Below are 19864 nucleotides of genomic sequence, written 5' to 3'. Positions count from 1 at the left end.
GAGACCATCACTTGTAAGCCATTTACCTCCAATAATTTAATATAGGATAAGGTTTCTGTAAACGGTCACCTTTCCCCTTCAAGAAAAGCAAATCTAAAAGATATTGTGGATTATTTCTGAAAAATAATTGTATTTCTAGGTAAGATTACGGCTATTTCTGTACAATCAATCTGATTTATTCTTTTTCGTGTTCAAAAGCCCCAGCTACGGAATTTATATTATTTTTCAAGCTCGTTTCTGAAGGGTTTCGTATAACACACAGTGGCAATCTTGCGTTCTACATCTTCAATAACGACGTATCGTGTTTGCTCTAAACAATTCAATCAGAAGGTCATCTTCCTCTCACATTCCCCGTCTCGATGCAGAACATTACAAATCTAGTTACGCCGCAGATATCACTCCATCTTGAAGAAAAAATAAATAAAATCTGTTTTTCAAGTCGTATCAACCCGACTTTCAAGATCTCATCTATATTACATGAACCTTTTTAGGGAAAATGATAAAAATACATAGACGGTAGAAACTGCGTTTTTCTGGATATGTTCCAGCGAGCTGTTTTCAGTCAATAACTTGGACAGATTCCATGTCATTAATCCTGTGGCAAAAATAAAAAAATAATAAATATCTTGTTATGAAGTGGAAATGTTTTTTGTAAGTAGCTGAATATCAGTGAAGGCAAATGTGTTGGGTTAACAGAAGTCATCCAAGGGTCCTTGTAAACTTCACCAAAGACTGTAATCCGGTGTTTCTTAACCCGCCGAATATGTAGCACCATACAAGTATACTTTTAATGGCCCCTAGGATGCCTCCAGGCCCAATCCGGCTTAGGGGCTGATGGAGCTGCAGTCGGGAAGCCCCCACCAGGGCAGGCCTTAGGAGTGTGCGGCTGCACAGGGTTTAAATTAAAAACATCGGGGTTTTTTTTTTTTTTTTTTAACTTTATTTAACATCCTCCATGTTAAAGAAAGTTTTTGTTAACTTTATTTAACATGGAGGATGTTAAATAAAGTAAAAAAAATACAAAACCCCGATGTTTTAATGTAAGCCCTGTGCGGCCGCAGACCCCTAAGGCCGGCCCTGGTGGGGGCTTCCCGGCCCCTTAGAGTGGCGGACCCGGTCGCAGTTGCGGCGGGCTTAAGGGGCAGGTGCCCCTTATGCCCTGCGTTAATGCGGCCGTAGAGGCCGCATAGGCCCAGTCAGTCCGGTCCTGCCACGGGCCCGGCCGCAGTTGCTGCTTCCTCTGGCAACAAGGTAAGTAGGGTGAGGGAGGGGGGTGCAGTGAGAAGGGGCAGAGGGGGGTTAGATAGTGAGAAATGGGGAGAGGGGATAGATAGTGAGGGGGTACATAGTGAAAAGGGGGAACAGTGAGAAGGGGCAGATAAGATGGGGAGAGGGGGTAGTGTGAATGCATATGAGAATGAATGAATGAATAAATGTGTGGATGAATTGTGTGAATGTGTATGAGAATTAATGAATTCATGTGTGGATGAATTGCTTGAATGATTTGTGAGACTGCATTAATGAATGTGTTAATGATTTGTGTGAATGAGTAAATGCAAAGATGGTACATGAAGGATGGGCTTTAACAATAAATAAATATGGGCTGCTCGGGCTTAAATGCCCTGGCCTATTTTTTGTCCCATTTTCGTGTTGACAGCCTAGGAAATAAGACATCAATAAGAACACATTTTAATTCCCCGGGAAATGATGTGGCCCTGTGAGTGGGGACTGGGCAGATGATTGTTCTGTAGAGACTTCTCTTCTTCCTTCACTCATTTCCTCTTTGCCCCTTCTCTCTTTCATCCTCTCTATCCTTTCTTTCTGATTGTTTATCGTTCTCTTCTCTCCCTTCTCTTTTTTTCTTTTTTGATCTCTCATCTCTGTCTCTTCTACTTTCTATTTACTGACCACACAAGTCAAGCCCAACCTCTCAAAGAGGGCCCTGTTAAAGGTGGGAATCAATGTACCGAGAGGTACTTCAAGACCTGATTGAATATGCTGCTCCTCTTACATAACAAGTTAAATGAACCCCACTTTACCCCCCCCCATACGCTTGGGCAGAAAGTGGACTTTCACTCCACTTTCCGGCCCCCCGGTTGGCTGCTCCAAGCAGTGAAACGATGAGTGGTGATAAATCCTGGAGCACGGAGGAGGCTGTCTGGACAATGACGTGTCCCTTCAAAACAAGGTTGATTGGCTGTGCCAAGTAGTAACCACGTCGTATTTAAACTGCACAGCGCTGCGCAATATATCGGCGCTTAGTAAATAACCAATACAACGTATGGAGGCCAAAATCATGTTATTTTTATAAGATGAAACCCTCAGAGCAAAGACCAAAATGACCAATCTACTAAGCATGTATGTGCAGTTAGAGTGGAACAGCACCTTTAAACTATAATCACTCCTGAAACACAGCAAAGCCTTATAGTAGTTTTAAAGAAAAAGAGTCGTTTGCACAAAACCTTCACATATAGGGCTACGTACTCCCTATAGGGTATTCCATACGCAAGTGGGTAATGATTGAATTGAAAGAGTTCCTCAAATCACGAGAACAGGGGTTCTCCCTAAAACGACATTTTGCTTTTCGGAGTGCGTGGTTGGAAAATAAACTTGAGAAACGTCGTATCCGACACAGAAAACGCTATGTGTGTGAATGGAGATGAACCCTGACTGCGGCTCATGGACGGGGAATGTACGTGGGAAGCTCCGCTCACGTCACCGTCTCACATGTAAGAGTTTATGTATCACGAATTGTCAGGATCCCCCGTTGATCTGAGAGCTCCATTCGTCTGTCATTATTCACGTTAATCTGGTGCTAGCAGCCTCGTCTGTACACGGCGAGGGCTTATCGGTATTCTTGATGACAATGTGTTATTTACTAGGTGTGGGTTTTGGAATAACACGGACACGAGTGCCAGATAACGAAGAGTGGCAGCCACTCTCGGAGCTGTCTTCAGTACAGCCTATATATAAAAAAAGGGGCCTTTTATTATTTATTGTTTTATATAGCGCCATCATATTCCGTAGCGCTGTACAATGGGTAGACAGGACATAACAAGTAGTATATAACATAACAATTTGACTATTATGGCAGAAGGTTTGAAGTTCTACAAAGAGTAGTCTCTGTCAGGGCCATAAGTTATGCTGGGCAAGAGGGGTTGATGCCCAAGGTGCAGGGCCTTGTGCCTAGTGACGTATGTTGGCTGGGTGCGGCCATAGGCTCCAGCCTCCCGCACCAGTCATCCCCATGGTCTCGGTCTTCTATGCCGAGTGCGGGAATATTCCATATTCACTAAGGACGTACACCGTAAGTTCACTAATGAGGTTTGACGAGTTAGTTCCGCATACTCTATATGTGTATGTCCTCGGGTATGCGGGCAGATTGACTACTACCCACTAGAACTGCCACCCTAGGCCTTGTGGCATGAGCTGGAATGGCTGTGATGTCATCCCTTCTTATAGCTCTGGTCTTTATTGCGTCCAATATTAATTTTTTTTGTTCACCACAATACGTAGTGATTTGCACCAATATCCAAAATATTTGCAGGAAATTAAGGTAAAGGCAGGTCCAGGAATAATACCCTATACTTAGGATCAATAATGAAATACAGGCACTTTCAAGGTAAAAGGGGCCTGTCGGTGCTCCCCGCTGTTAAATACGGGAACTGGGATGGGGTGGACCTCCTTTTACCCCCCCAAAAAAACTATAGAAGGCAGAATTACCCTAGGAGGTGTTATGTGGGTAAAAACGTGTATATTTCTCATCAAGTTACTGCTCATGTCTAACGACCGGACATGGCGGAGAGACGAGAATAATAATATTTCTGCAATAAACAGGTGTTAATGTTTTTTTTTTTAAAGTCAGCTGGATGCAAGATCGCATTTCTGCCTCCTGAGTCACCGCGTCGGAAAGCTGTTCTAGCACAAATAAGGACAGGATTGCACCTTTCCGCCAGGAAAACTATTTGTGGTTTTTCAATGCTTGGGAATGCCAGACAGATCTAACATGCTCATATTTGCCTATTTCCAAAACCGGCCTTCAAGTCGGCTTGGATGACTAATACGAGATGGTAGGAAATTTCAAGCTCTTTGGAAAGAAGGAGCGTAAACACAATAAATTTCCTCTTTTGGACAGGCTTAAAATCAGAGCGTTGGGTTTGAAGGAAAATATCACCGTGCCATTGGGTTGTAAAATATTTTATTGCTCTATTAAATGTGCGTTATTATTTGGGAGTCATGCAATTGAAAAAAAAAATAAAAACATCAAGGGTGTTCAACTGCGGACCTTGAGAGCCACAAACAAGCCAGCTTGACCACAGCTTGACCCGCTAAGCCTGAATTTGTCACCCCAAAACAGGTCGAACTAGGCATTTATAGGGGTTGCTACCTTAGGTCTAACCCAGACATCATAGACTTACCATACAGAGTCCTTCTCCTTCACTTAGAGTCATCTTCTTGAAGAGCCTTAGGTGGTCTGCATTGACTTTAATAGACAAGTTTCAGAAGGGATCTCTGACCTCCCCAACCAGCCATTTGAAAGCGGAGGTGTACTATGGGGTAAATTCCCCAAGGGGGCAATTGGCCCCTAGTTAAACAACCAAGGGGCTGCTAAGTAGGCTTTGGTCAGTATACACCAACCAGGAGTAGTAAAATGCATTAAACTTGAATAGTTTAAGCAGTATTTTATTGTAGATAGCAGTCCACAATAAAACATTAACCTGTGGCCCCAAAAGTATAAGAAATGTCTGTCTACTCAGCCAAATCCTTTGTCTCACGCTAATGGATCCTCATAACAGAAAATCTAGCCAACAAACATTGTACAAGCACAATAGAGTCACGAATCACAGATCTAGAGCAGGTCAAAAAGGTTGATGCAAAACACCATAAAAAGTTCCCAGTAAGGTCGGGAGATCTTTAGATTTCCTAGATCCCGATATTTATCTGCCCTTGTTCTTATCCATAGTCGTGGCTAATCTTTTGAGCTCATGATTCAGTATAATTCCTTGGAGCACGTGAGTGACCTTCTACTAGACATACATCAAAGAATGATGACATGGACACTAACAAGTACAAAGTCGGCCAATTATTTTGAAGGCGATACTTTTAATGTACCAAATGTCGCAATCGCCAATGTGAGATCAATTTAATTTGTAATGTGTCTCTACAACAGAAGTGAGACTCATTTGGCATGAATTTATATTAAAACCCCCCCAAAAAAAAAACACAGTAGAACTCCCTTGAAAACACACTGAACAGTGAAAACCGCAATGCCGTCCTTTTATTTACAAACACAGACCAACAAGGAACGGAAGCAAGAATTTAGAAATAACCTTTGGCCAAAAAGCATGTAGAGTGTGGGTGGGGGAAAAAAGTCAACTGGTAGGATCTGATGGCAGATAGGAGCTGATTGATTTGCCGATTTCCTGTAAAATTAGCTTGGAATTTCTTTTAATGACCTAATATCTTAGTCTGTATAGCACCGTATGCTATTCTTGTGCCAGGAATATCCATAAAAGATCTACTCAGAACTATTTGAAGGTTACGGGACCCTTATAAAAAGTATAACAGCGGAAAGATCAGAGTGAATTATAAAGCCAGAAATATCACACAATAAAAATATTTACAATAAACTGGTCTTTGTTACTCTCAGATTATGAGAATGCAAATTTCATTCAAGAAGTGGAGTTTAACAGAATAGTCTCCAAAATTGTGTATTTAAAAAAAAGAAAATGTAATACATGTTGGACATTATCATCACCATACATACATACATACATATCGCTAATTTCAATGGGAGCTCACCCATTGACCATGTCCAAAGAGCATACCATGGTATGCTCCATCCATTCAGAAGAGACAGCTGGGGAGGAGTCCAACGAGAGCCAAAACCTCTTAGGTTTGTACACAAACCCAATAAATTCCTGCCCTATGCAGTCAGTAACACAATATCATGTTTTTATTTTGTATTTTCTCCTGGAAACCTATTTAATGAATTGCTATGAAAGAGTATTTGGTAGTATGAAGCCTAAGCCTTGGACAGCCCTGGGAGTGATGGCAGTCATCCAGAAGATCCTGCTTATAAGGCAGATGAGATGTGTTTACCCAGCAAGGATCTCTGTCATCTGCTTTATTGGGCTTCTGCCATATGCACAGTACCAGAATATAATGTCCTTGCAATCTCCTTTGGAGAGCTTGTATAGGGTTCAAACTAGAGAAGAAGTCATTGCTGTCCATTCCTACCCCACCAGCCTGGAGATCCTGCAAACCTTATACGCTAAAAGTTATTTGTAATAAATTTTATCATTCTTATTTTTCTTTAAAAAAAACCACAAAAAACACTCTATTTGGTCAGTCAATTTCTAACGTGGTCACATACTGGCTTGCAAGCCTTCTACAGAGAGATAGAAGTATGATCCCACTCCCCATCTCTTTGGGACTCTCTCCACATGTTCTAAGATGACATGGAGCAGAAATAAGCAATAGACTCTTACATCACATAAAACATAAGCTATTCTATGCGCCCTATTCGTCCATCAAGTGTGGCCTCCATATAACAAAATTTAGGCTTTCAACAAAAAAACAAAAAAAACAAACAAAAAAAAAAAAAAACACCCTCAACATTTTGCTGCTCTGAAAAGTCCCACCGTTACATTGAGAACGCTCTCTGGTTATGTTTAAATTAAATTAAATACCCGTATCAGACACGGGGCAGCCCCTATGATGAGCAGCTACAGTCCGGCTCTACGCTACCCTTGAATGAACCCCACTTTTTAAGTGTTATAACAATGCCACATTTCCCGTTTCCGGGAACACCCGTCTTGATGTATGGTTCGACACCCTCATTGTCCTTCCCTGTCAAAATATCTTTTGTTTCCATCAATTGCACAGGAAGGGATAGTGCAAACGAGAAGTTAGATCTGCCTTCCCATTGGGATATCATTCAAGCAGTCATTTCACAATTCGCTGGTCGTTTCCGCATTCCATTTGTAAGAATAACAGATACATGTGTCAGATCATATCATATTAGATCATATCTCCCCTCTTATAAGTAGGTGTTGGATCCCACGCATTGAGGAAATAAGCATATATACGATTTGTAAAATAAATGACTGCACATTCAAAGAAAATTCAGTGATATATAATCTTTCCGCTGGTCAAGCGCCACATACTATATGGGAAATTAATTTTATGAAGTTATATATTATATTATCAGTGGTCGATGTATTATTCTGTACTTCAAGTGTGTTGAGTTTGCTGGATAACTACTACTAATAAAAAAACAAATAAAAACTAAAGACAAGTTGAGAGAACAAATTCAATTGAAGAGGGTTGGAAGTCTTGCTGTTAACAGCGAATGGCTTCATTTCTTCACCTCTGAATTATCAAGTGTACTTTTTTTTTTTGCATTAACTTAAGAAATATCCATCCTTCTTGAGCACTCAAAAAAAAAAAAATATTGTGTGTGACAAAGGCCATATTTCAAGCGCATGATAAGCCAATCTCTTTCTCAGCAGGCCCTATTACACAGACTGAAAGGCGAAAAACCCCCCACAACGATCGTAAATGAACGCATCGGTAAGCGAACCTAAATAATACAAAAGATAACTAAATGTAGCAAAGTCACAGCTGCCTATTACTTTCAGAGCATCTTCTGAAGTTGGAAAAAGTTAGAACAAAGTAAAACATAAAACTTAATTTGGCGTTTCTCAATTTCTGTATTATGACTGTCCTCTGGGGGGGGGGGGGGATTAACAGCAGGTCAAGAACAAACTCCAAAACCTACTTAGTCCTCAAAGATAGTGGTATTCTATAGGAAGCAATCATAAAAGTTGATACTTGGTAAAGGAATGTACCGTATTTGCCCATGTGTAAGACGCATCTTTTTTTTAAAAAAATGAGGGGTCTAAAAACGGGTGCGTCTTATACAGTGGGTGTAGATTGCAGTTACTACTTCTCAGTCCCTATCTGCATACACTCTGATTGTCCCCGCCCCTTTCTGCTTCCCAGTCCCTCTCCGCAGTCCCGCTGATTGGCCCCGCCCATTTCTGCTTCCCAGTCCCTCCCTGCAGCCACACCGAAGATTGGCCCCGCCCCTTTCCTTATAGCATCCACACTGCTCAGCAACTCATCTAACAGTAAGTTTAAAATTAATATTTGGGCTGCTGAAAGTTAGGGGAGGTGGGGGTTAATTTAGGGGCAGTTAATGGATGGGAGTAATGAGGATGAGGAGTATGAATTTTATGATGAATAAAACTTGAGTTCAATAACTTTATGTAATCATTTTTTTTTATTTTTTTTTTTTTAAATGTCAGGCCCCAAAATGAACGTGCATCTTATACATGGGAGCATCCTATACATGGGGAAATACGGTACATAGTGGATACTTGGTCAGAAAAGAAACAGGTTTCAATTAAAGTGACCATGACAGGCACAGAAGGAACTCCCTAGTATAGCACGTCCTTTCATTTAGAAAAGACTCATCTAATTAGTAAAGCTTCTAGATGCTAAAATAGTAACGGGATGGTGTAGGCACTGGTAGCAAAAGGTTTATTTCCAGGTGTCTTCCTCGACTCTGTCCCCTTTCTAACAAATCACAACATAATGCTGACAAACCTCCAAAGCCATTTATATGCATATATATTTATCAAACACAATCTGAAGGTTACTGCCTCTTTAAGAGCCACTAAAACCATAATGTCACCCTTTTTCAAAGCACAATTTGGAGCATGGGGCTGCTAGAAGGGTCATCAGAGGCTCCTTGGTTCAAGCACATGAGGCAGGGTATAGCCAGCCATAATCCTGGCCCTTTAAAAATAAAAATCTTATACACAGTGTTGATAGGAGTCTGAATAAGTATGGACCTCAACAGCCCCCCCCCCCCCGACACCCAACAAAGCCCTGCCCCAGCATTTTACACCCATAATTAATCTCAATATATTAGTATGATATATGATGATTATGTTAATATATAACCCTTAATTAATCTTAAAACATTGCTCCTATTGAGTGCTTCGATGGAGCATCCTCACATTGGCTAAGGTTAAGGGCTCCTTTGGGGCAGTTTAGAATCTTAGTGTTCTTTGTAAGGCATTAAAACAAAGCGCATGTTTGTCATGAGATTTCCATTTAATGAGGTTCCAAGCTAAATGATAAAAATAAATCTGAAATTATAACGACTTTGCTATTGCACTAAATTCAATGATGACCAATAAAAAAAACAAAAACCCCATCAGTTCAGTAATAATACATTATTAGATATGCTGATGTGCTCTTGGTTTGCCACAATGTAATTGTGTTGCGTTACGTGAGAAACAGAGTTCTGTTTCCTTAATTCCACCTTTACCCTTCCTTGTAAATTAAGGTCTGTCCAGTTTTGCCCTTCATCCATTACCCGCCATCGTCTGTAGAATAACAACAAACTTCATCATCAAGAGAACTATTACACGCGTTCCAAGGCGGTATAGATGCTCCATCAATATACAGAGGGTGTACTGCCCCTTGTTGAGCATAAATGTTGTGATGATCATAATTATATATTATTAATATACTAATGAATGGCGTTTGAGGACAGAGAAGCTTCACCCACCGTCCAATCAGATCTTTTATTTGTTTAACTTTTAGCGCCTGGTAATGGCGGTTCTTGTCTTTTCCCTGGCGAAGCCGAATGATGTTGGCGAAACGCACAGGACCTTTTCTTTTTCTTTGATCTTTTCTTTGCTTTTGTATTCTTTCTAAGACTGGAATCCCTCAGGCCTCAGACAGAAGCGAACGTTCATAAAGCAAAATTGAATTTCAGTTATGAAAAATGTAGCAACGGTTTTGTAGCAATTAGATGAGTATAAGACTGTAGCAACTTATAGATACTATTTCACACAATACGGAATGGTAAAAAACACTTTACTTTCTTTTTTCCCCCCAGTGCTCTTAGCAAATTCTGAGCACATTTCTCTTTTTGTAACTATATGGGTACTCGGTAAGAAAAAAAAAAGGAAACACGGACAGAAAAGGGACAAATGACAATGCTGTATATTCACTAAACAGAGAGCTGTGATATCAGCTGCTTGCGTTAATTCTATATCATGAAGGCCCTTCCGCAGGGAGCTTCTACTGGAGCAAGAGTTTGACTGGCCCTGTATAATGCATAGTGAAATCAGTGAGATTATTTTCAAAGTTTCCTCACACATTAAATTATACATTATGAAGGGTCAACTCAGTCCCACTTGGTGGAGGAACCTTCCAGCGTTGGCCTCTCATAATGGACGGTGAAGTCAAGGAGTTGAAACCACAACTCTTCCTTAAGTGACTAGACCTCAAAGTCGAAAGCCCAAATTGTGAAGAAGGAGCTGAGGGACACATACAGCTTTTAATGCTAAAACTATATGCTGTCAGGCAGTGTAATATGAGGTTACTATGTTGTATTACAAGGGCTTCATGATTGAAATTCTAATCAAGTTCCCGGTCTAGATGTAGACAATGCCCTGAAGAGCAGAGACTCCCAACCCAGTCCTCAAGACACACTAACAGTGCCCGATTTCCCAATTACCACTTTGTAGTTCAATAGCCAAATTCAGAAAAGATGGACCATTGGTGTGCCTTTAGGACTGGGTTGGAGACCATTGCTATAGCCTGTATAGAAGTCACGTAGCATGCCTTTCAGCAAAAGTAAAATGACGTTGATTAACACATGGCAGAATTCTTCATCACCTGGACAAAAAGGAGCCCGAGTCATGTAATGCCACTTCCACAGCCTTTTACTTCACATGCAATTACAATCATTTTGTGGTTAGGGATTTGCTAATATTTTTGACCTTTAATAACGTTCAATAACTTCTTATTATTATTTCTAATTATATGTTGTAAAATGACTTTCTGCAGGGCGGAAACATGAATGAGGCATATATTTAGAGGATAAAAGCTCATTTCTATAACAAAATTCATTGCTTTTAATAAAGCTTAAAATTACTAAATTGCCCTATGCTTTTCCTTTGAAATAACAAAATGTCTATTTTAATTCTAAAAAAAAAATCTACAAAAAGATGAAGACGATTACATCACAAGATGTCTAGAATGGATGAGGTGGGTATAGGCAAGATAGAAAGCCATAAAAAGCTACAGACCGTGTACATGGAAGTGATTCTGGATTCTGTGACCAGAACTGCGACTCTTCACGAGTTTGGATCTGGTCGTCAATAGCCAAGTTGACTTTATTGAGATGCTTCATTAAAACCAACATTAGCAGCTTGATTTAACGTTGACATCACTCCAACTTAGCCTTAGTAAATAGACACTAGAGAGTAGACTCTAGAGAGTTGCTTAAGGCAAGTTTGCCTCTCTTTATCCATTTCTGAAGGAGATATGAACCGTTTTTCCACCAAAATCAACAAGGTGTTACTCGGCTCCTGGCTGCCACCTGACTTCTAATGAGCAATGGATATACTGTATGAAGTTACATACAATATATGTTGTTTCAGCCCATCTCCCACTACATTAAAGGGTAACAAACTGACATACAGGAAAAGTGAGACGGGCTTAATTATTTTCATAATAATAGTTTTTATCAATTATGCTCTAATTTTTAAGGCACAAAATACCCCCTACTGTTACAGTAAATCATTCATTTCAGGTCACGTAAGTGGGAAGCAACGAGTCATGTTAAATCATTCATGAGTGTAAAATTAACAGTTACTGTGAGTGGGTCTTCCAATATATAATTAAAATCTCCATCAGTAAAAGGCCCCATACCTGGGTTAAGCACTTTAGGTGCATGAATGAATATTCATTACGGCTGAATGTTGTTTCAGTTCAGGCTTGTAATGTAATGTAAGGAGGTGGTAGAAAAGTGGAACAGCCTCCCATCAGAAGCGGTAGAGGGTAATACAGCGAGGGTATTAAACATGCATGGGATAGACATATGGCTCCTGAAGCTAAGACGAGATGCACGACTGACTAAGGTTTGAGCAGAAAAATCAGACAGACCAGATCTGGTTCTTATCTGCCGTCAAATACAATGTTTCTATAAAAACACCCCTGGTACAGTAACAGAAAACTTCAGTATTTAGAGAGATATTTAATGAGCCATGTGTTTATTTACTTAGAAACTAAGAATTTGAAAGTTAATATTGATGTTTCGGCTTCCCTGTTCTTCCGCTGTCTGATCTAAAAATGTCCGAACAGCTATGATCCTTAACCATTTTCTGTGCCATTCTGTATAACAGAGCAATGTTAGGTAACCAATAACAATATATTTTCCCAAATATATCCATGGGGCAGCCTTTGATCTTTTATCTATCTTTGATATATATCTTTGATATATATCTCCCCCCAGGTAAAGTGTAAACCGTAAATAAGATTATCCCTCTAAAATATAAAAAAAGGAAATAATAATGGCTGAGTGTTATTACATTTATTCTATCAGCCTGAAGACAGCAACGCTGGTACCTGCTGATAAGGAACAACAGTCTCATCTCCTGCGTACCAGTCGAGAAAAGTCACCGCCGGGGCAAAAAAATATTTATACAAATAGTACGTCCTATGGTCACAAAGGAGTTAATGATGATGGATAATCATCCGGACCCCTTGGGATACACATAAAGTGGGGTTTTAATAAATATATATTTACCATATTTGCCCGGTTATAGTCATAGATCAAACGCATAAAAAAAAACAAAAAAACTTGTTGCTCAAAAAAAGTGTAATTTAGGTAAATAAGTCAGCTTACAGAGATGTTAAATATATGTATAGAACGCTGGTAATAATTGATGATATGGAGATTGCTTGCATTAAAACTGCCTGTGCAAACAAACAGCAGGACTGCTTGCAAAATGCCCCCCCCCCCCCCCCAAGGAGATTCCATACGGGCGGAAGAGTAATTGATGGATGGCTGTGATTTTTTTTTTTAATGAGCATTGGAAAGGCTCTGTAAAAAAACAAACATGATAGATCTTAGTACTCAGAGCAGAAAGAAATATTTACACAGGCTACTAGGAAATCTGCAAAAACCACAAAGATAAGGCAAATTAACGTTACCCAGGCTGGGACGTTAAGACCAGGTATCATTAAAAAATGGCACAGAACGGGGAAGAATTGGAATCAATGCTTTGCGTATAAATGTCAATAGAGGTTACAAAGCAACAGGTAAGAGAGAAGTAAATGTGATTGGGCATGCGCAGTGCAGTCTCGGGAAGGAAGCCACTACTAGTAAAGTAAACCTTCTAGGTGCATAAAGCTCATCGCTGTGTGACATATAATATGATCGTTACTCATCCTCTTATATTATATATATATATAAATAAATAATCGCCTCTCAGTTCCTATTGCTAGCCTTTCGGTTATATTTGCCATTAAATATTATTTTCTGTCTCCTGTGGTGAGATGGTTATCCCAGCACACAGCTAACCCACTCCTAATTGAATAACTTTTTATACATTTCATAACTAGTGCGGGAAACGAGACGTTTAAATGACAGCCCGCGGTGCCCAATCCGTAAATCCCACTAAATTTCACGGCATTATTCAAGGCTGGCCCAGGCTTTTGCCGCTGCCTTGGAAAGCTCCCGGAGAAAAACGTTTTAACGCAGCGTTAAGCGAGGCGAGATCTCATTCTGTGAAGACATGAAGGTGGCTTTGATGGATTCACAATCAGGCTTTCACAGCGGGTTTGGGATTCGAATAACGGCACACGGCTTTGTCTCGACTATCAATGTCCTTAAATAAAGCATCAGTCCCGTCAATGTTTTTATTTCGTGACTGTTCCTGTAGGCTTCTTAAAATCCCTCACCCCCCCCCCATCATCAGAAACGCTCTATATAGCTATAGCTATAGCTATATATAGTTGTAGACAAACACAGTTCCACTGATCCATGAGAAAGGGGTGTTCTGGACAATTTAAAGGGACAGTACATTTGAAAACATGACCTTAAAAAGGTTCAAACAAAGTAATTTATCTTTCAATGAGAATTTCCTTCAGTGTCCCGAAGGAGAGAGCCGGTCGGTCGCCCACAGCGTTCATAGACATCGTCGAGTCCTCACTGTTGGATGTCACCATCCGACAATAAGCTACAAACACTGCCAGCTTTTCGCTTACTGTGTCTTTAAAATAAAGTAAAATATTCCCAAATTGGCGATTAGGCTGGTGTTCCTCAATATAAATTGACCAAATAAACAATATGATTTTTCTAACTGAAGACAATTGCAATTTTTTGGATAGTTTTAGGGGGCGCAGCCAGAGCCGGCCTTAGGCGTTGTGGCGCCCTGTGCGGACTACTCCTCTGGCGCCCCCCCTCACTACCCCCCCCTCTCTGCCCCTTCAAACTACCCCCCCATGCCCCTTCAAACTACCGCCCCTCAAACTACCCCCCTCTGCCCATTCAAACTACACCCCCTCTGCCCCTTCAAACTACACCCCCCCTCTGCCCCTTCAAACTACACCCCCCCCTCTGCCCCTTCAAACTACACCCCCCCTCTGCCCCTTCAAACTACACCCCCCCCTCTGCCCCTTCAAACTACACCCCCCCTCTGCCCCTTCAAACTACACCCCCTCTGCCCCTTCAAACTACACCCCCCTCTGCCCCTTCAAACTACACCCCCCCTCTGCCCCTTCAAACTACACCCCCCCTCTGCCCCTTCAAACTACACCCCCCCTCTGCCCCTTCAAACTACACCCCCCCTCTGCCCCTTCAAACTACACCCCCCCCCTCTGCCCCTTCAAACTACACCCCCCCCACTTACCTTGTTGCCGGAGTCCTGCGGTGAGAGCGGGAGGCATCCGTCTTCTCGCTCTGCCACGGTGCCGGCATTTCATGTTGAGAGCCGGAATAGTCCGGCGCTCAACATGAGATGCCGGCACAGCGACGGAGTCACGGAGAGTAAGGGGCGCCGAGCGGTTGCCGAGAACTTCACGAGCAACCGCTTGGCGCCCCTGACCGGGACTTAGATTTAAGCATCGTTTTTTTTTTTAAAACTTTATTTAACATGAATGATGTTAAATAAAGTTTTAAAAAAAACCAAAAAAAAACCCGATGCTTTCATCTAAGTCCTGGTCAGGCGCCCCTGCAACCATGGCGCCCTGTGCGGTCGCACAGGTCGCACACCCCTAAGGCCGGCCCTGGGCGCAGCATATGCGTAGAATTTGGCTACCGTTTCACTCTCACTTTGCCCAAGATGTTTAAAGCAGATTACTCGGCATGCTGCGTCTTGTATTGCAGAGAAGGAACTAAGGTTCTAAATACTTAAAAAAAATAAATAAATATATATATATATGAGTAACACATTTTCCTCTATTAACAATCATGAAATCAAACAGCCATTTTCCCTAATGGTAACTCAGGACCCTGTTATAATTACAGATGCTGCCCTACAGATACTCAACGGAATACCCAAATAAATAAATCAACGGCAACAAACGATAACAATTAGGTACTTTCTTGGCTATAGGGGGGGTCTTGAAGCCCATGGAACAGCGCAGCTTAGGTGGAGTGGGCCTTGACAGAGCTAGGTGGTGTGCATAAGGAGTGATTTAATTGGTTCAAAATTTGTTATGGGTGGGGTTACTATCATTTTGTAAACGGTCACTTAACTGCTTTTCTAAATCCTGGTTGTCCCACCCTCCCTCCCTTCAATAGTGGGTTGTGGGGGTGACTACTTGTCACAGCGGCGGGGATAGTTGGGGATTATTGTTTAGTACGGTGGATTTTGTGGTTTGGTTTACTAATTTGACTTGGTTCAAGTTAGTTTGGTAGGTTTCAAACTGGCCTGTGGCTCAGAACCTGGGGTGGTGTAGGGGTGTCTCGGTATGCCCCTGCATTGGTGCTTTGGTTAAGTTGGTGGTGTAGGGGTGTCTCGGTATGCCCCTGCATTGGGGGTTTGGTTAAGTTGGTGGTGTAGGGGTGTCTCGGTATGCCCCTGCATTGGGGGTTTGGTTAAGTTGGTGGTGTAGGGGTGTCTCGGTATGCCCCTGCATTGGTGCTTTGGTTAAGTTGGTGGTGTAGGGGTGTCTCGGTATGCCCCTGCATTGGGGGTTTGGTTAAGTTGGTGGTGTAGGGGTGTCTCGGTATGCCCCTACATGGTTTATAATCTGGTTAAATGGTCTGGTAGGGGTGTCTTGGTATGCCCCTATTGTGGTCAATGTGTTAATGTGGAGGCACCTGGTACGTGTTGGTGCCATTGTTATACGGTAAATGTATTTATTATGGGGGGGGGGTCATTGTCATTGTTAATAAAAGGGAAATCTTATTTATGTTCTAACCGTGGTGGTCTGTTTTGACAATGACCTTTAAATATTGTATAGTTAAATAAGGCTGTGGAAATTATGTTTGCACCCAATAAAGTGTGTGTGTCATTATCGGGTACGGTCATCCTGGGCACAAACTCAATTATGCGCTTGTCAGGAGAAGCCGTCGTGACCCCCTGGATCTAGGGCTGATCCCTGGAGTCAGGGTCACTACATAGAATCTTCATCACAGGCTATTAAAGGGTTAATATTTCCAGCGTCTTAGGGTCACGGTCTGGGTAGGGTCATGGGATGACACCAGCTTTTAGTTAAGAATGTGGAAGGAGGGCATAGACATGCTCGCCATTGTCTCTATGGCGAGGACGGGTCCTAAAGACGTAAACTGAAGATACACAGATATGAACGATTCGGCCCCCCGTCTAGTCTGCCGATTCTCTGTGATGTAAAGACTCAAACTTTAATCATTATCCCATGCATGCTTTAATTCCCTCACTCCATTAGCCTCTACCACTTCTGCTGGGAGGCTGTTCCACTTATCTACCTCCCTCTCAGTAAAGAAAAGCTCCCATCTAAACCCCCCATTTATAGATTAACATCTTGTTCTATAATTCATCCTCCTTTTGAAATAAAAACTTCCCTCCTGTACTTTGTTAAAACCCTTTTACAGTGAGCTATGACATCATATGATACATCACTATTCTAATACACTAACTGGTATACACGTTTCTGACAATTGCGCAAGTAAACAGTATAACTATGGCCAAGATCTGCTGGCGCGGATAATTTTCAGCGGCTAAGCAGCAGATTCGCTGAAGCAAACACATTTATTGATAAAAAAAAAGGAACAAAACCTGGCAGGAACTTTGTGGATTTCATGAAACTTTCTGCTGAGCAAAGTCTTGTGTGGGTGATTGCAAAAACCTTTGTTTCTTCTTATTCAAAAGGATTAATGAAAAACAAAAATTATTAAAAGGTGGCAAAAATTGTCCTTTCTAGCTGGAATCAATTTATGATGTCATAACCCGGTGCTCTACTTTAAATGGCGATTAAGGAACCGGCCACTCTAGCCTGTGCTTAGTTTAGAATACGCCACAGGTTGGCTCTATACAAATAAAATATAATATTATTAATTGTATTATTTATTATTAATAATAATAATAATAATAATAATCTGCTACACAATAAGCACATAATGGGTTGTCTTCTGTTAAAAATAAAAATGTGTTTCTTGTGTACAATTATTCAGAATAGCTGACTTGAAATATTAACCCTTTAATAGCCCATAATGACGATCCCATGTACTGACTCGTTAAATAAACACATCCTTTAAAGATAAACTTCATTGAGTCACCTACATTCAAGCAGGGATATCAACCATAACAGCAAAAACACCAGTTTGGGAGTCTTCTATGTGGTCACGGCCGTGTACAACAGGAAGGAGTCAGCTCCGCTCTGTACGAACCTGAGAATCTTCCCCATCACCCTGAGATTGGGGCAAAACCCCTGATACTCGGGGGGCAAAGCCTAAGAGTTCCCAGGTATGGCAAGATTTGCCAATCCGACCAGTGTCTACAGGTTAGAACCTTGTAATGGCTTCTAGGTGCGAGACGGAATTTTAACCCAGCACTTACTCGATTTGCTGTTTTAACCCCGGAGCGGTGTTTGCTTTCGTTATCGGTCAATAAGGTCCGTATCCTGCGTGAGCAAACAGAAGCCGCAAGCGATCGTTCAGATGGTTCAATGAAACCGGCCGAGGCAGATAACAGCCGCCGTGTCGACGATTGTAACGGGCATTTTACGACATATCACTTTGGTGAAAACCCTACCTGTTTCCCTAAGCAAATGTTATCATACGACCAAAAACAGGCAATCTTAGGAATAAGTACGATTACAAGGTTTATTACGACCCAGCAAGCTGGTCCAAAGATTTGCAACAAAAGTGCTAGAACTGCCCACTACTCTATTGTCTTTTGGAATTAGGAGCCATATGGGTATCCCATGCATGTTTACCTTTTCTTACTGTGTTAAATAGAAAAGGATAGAATAAGGGTCACAGCTACGCACTTACTGGAACCTTTGTGTGGTCCATGTATGGACTTTCTGCGCAATCCACACTTTGCTGTGAGGGCCTTCTGTATTCCGTGATCATTAGGATGGGCTCCTCATGATCCATACGAAGTGGATCGGAAAAGGTGAGAATAATTAGGAGAGCTGGTGGGATAGGCCAAGATGGAAAGGGTTGTGAATAAGATCATAAACACAATGGGGTGGCGGGGGTTAAATCAAACGGATTTTATACCATTTGTGGTGGACACGGGGTATCCTCACTCACACTGCAAAGCCAGGGGGGGACCCAGTCAGCCTTGTTATCCATGAAGGGTAAAGGATGGATGATTTCTACCCCATCTGTAAATCAAAGGCCAATCTAAAAGGAATTTGGTTCTGAGCAACTTGGTCTAACTTTGTATATTACGTAAAAAAAATTCTTCATTGACAAAAGTGCATTACGCAGATTGGGGTGAAAAAAAATAAGGTTTGTAGTTAAAATAAAAAAAGGCATTTCGAACTCATATCGCGCACACACAAGGTCAACACAAACATCTTCCAAGGGAAAGCAACCTCAAGGGCAGGAATTGGGATTTAAGGAATAAACACACAAAATCTGGAAATGCTAGCACCCAGAAAAAAAACAAAAAACAGGCAGACTCCCCACCTGCTTAATATCTCGCTAGCAATGCCCAGGCTGGAGTATACCACATTTAAAGGTGCTGTTCCACTAAAACAATCATTGATTAAACAGTCTGGTACGTTCAACAAATGAACCTCAGCTGATTGGTCATTTTATTTCCATGGCGGCAGCGGCTCCCGTGTCACATTACGTGTTCACGAATAATGCACACATTGTCCCAGATAAACTTTGAGATCATACTCGTCTAATATTTTTCCTCACATTATAAGTTGCATTACGGATCACGAGACCCTTAATATCGGTTCAGATCCCCAAACAGACGGGGTCTCCTCTTACTTTGTTGAGCTGAGGGTTCCTCGTGATGTCATAGCCCCTCTTCTTAATGGCTTGTGTTTGGACCGGCTGCGCTTCTCCTGCCCCTGAATGGCAGACTCTCGGCAAAGTTGCGCGGTGGGGATTCTTTAGAAGGGCGAATAAGGACGGTGCTCTCCCTGTGCAGCCGACAGCTCGAGCGGACATCACGTGCTTCCCAATCAAGCAATTCATCTTCTATCTAAATGAGAAAAGAAAGGAATAGCCGTTATGTCATGTCCAAGTATATTTGAACTATAAATCCTACAACTCTCAGCCAAGCTATGTAGGAGTCAAGCATTGCTACAATTTTCTTTTCACCATCTAGTCATTGGAACACAGGAGTGATGGGAGTGATAAAAAGGGCCATTGGAACCCAGGAGTGATGGGAGTGATAAAGGGCCTCTGTGCGCCTATGAAGAGATTCCATTAACAATCAGCTGTTTCAGCTACAATAGTCATTTACAACATTAACCCCGTCTGCGCTGGGTTTCTGACTCATTTGATGTTAAGCTCATGGGCAAAATGTGCTTTTCTTTCAAAAACAAGGAGATTTCTAAGTGACCCCAAACCTTTGAAAGTTTACAATACAATAGT

The 19864-nt window shown here is 41.6% G+C and overlaps 1 protein-coding gene across 1 annotated transcript in view; it reads right to left on the bottom strand.

Moving 5' to 3' along the window:
* LOC149280621 (NADP-dependent malic enzyme, mitochondrial-like) overlaps nucleotides 1–19435 on the bottom strand; it is a 70942-nt gene extending 51507 nt beyond the window's left edge. The window contains exon 1 of the mRNA XM_089500327.1: nucleotides 19253–19435. Within this exon, the coding sequence (XP_089356453.1) occupies nucleotides 19253–19435 (183 nt within the window). The remainder of the gene's footprint in view (nucleotides 1–19252) is intronic.
* Nucleotides 19436–19864: the final 429 nt, after the last annotated feature.

The sequence above is a fragment of the Sceloporus occidentalis genome, unplaced genomic scaffold (genome assembly GCF_023333645.1).
Source record: "Sceloporus occidentalis isolate IW3139 unplaced genomic scaffold, rSceOcc1.0.p SCAF_151, whole genome shotgun sequence".
Lineage (NCBI taxonomy): Eukaryota > Metazoa > Chordata > Lepidosauria > Squamata > Phrynosomatidae > Sceloporus > Sceloporus occidentalis.
The sequence above is the reverse complement of the archived record's forward strand: the minus strand, read 5'-3'. Positions and strand labels throughout refer to the sequence as shown.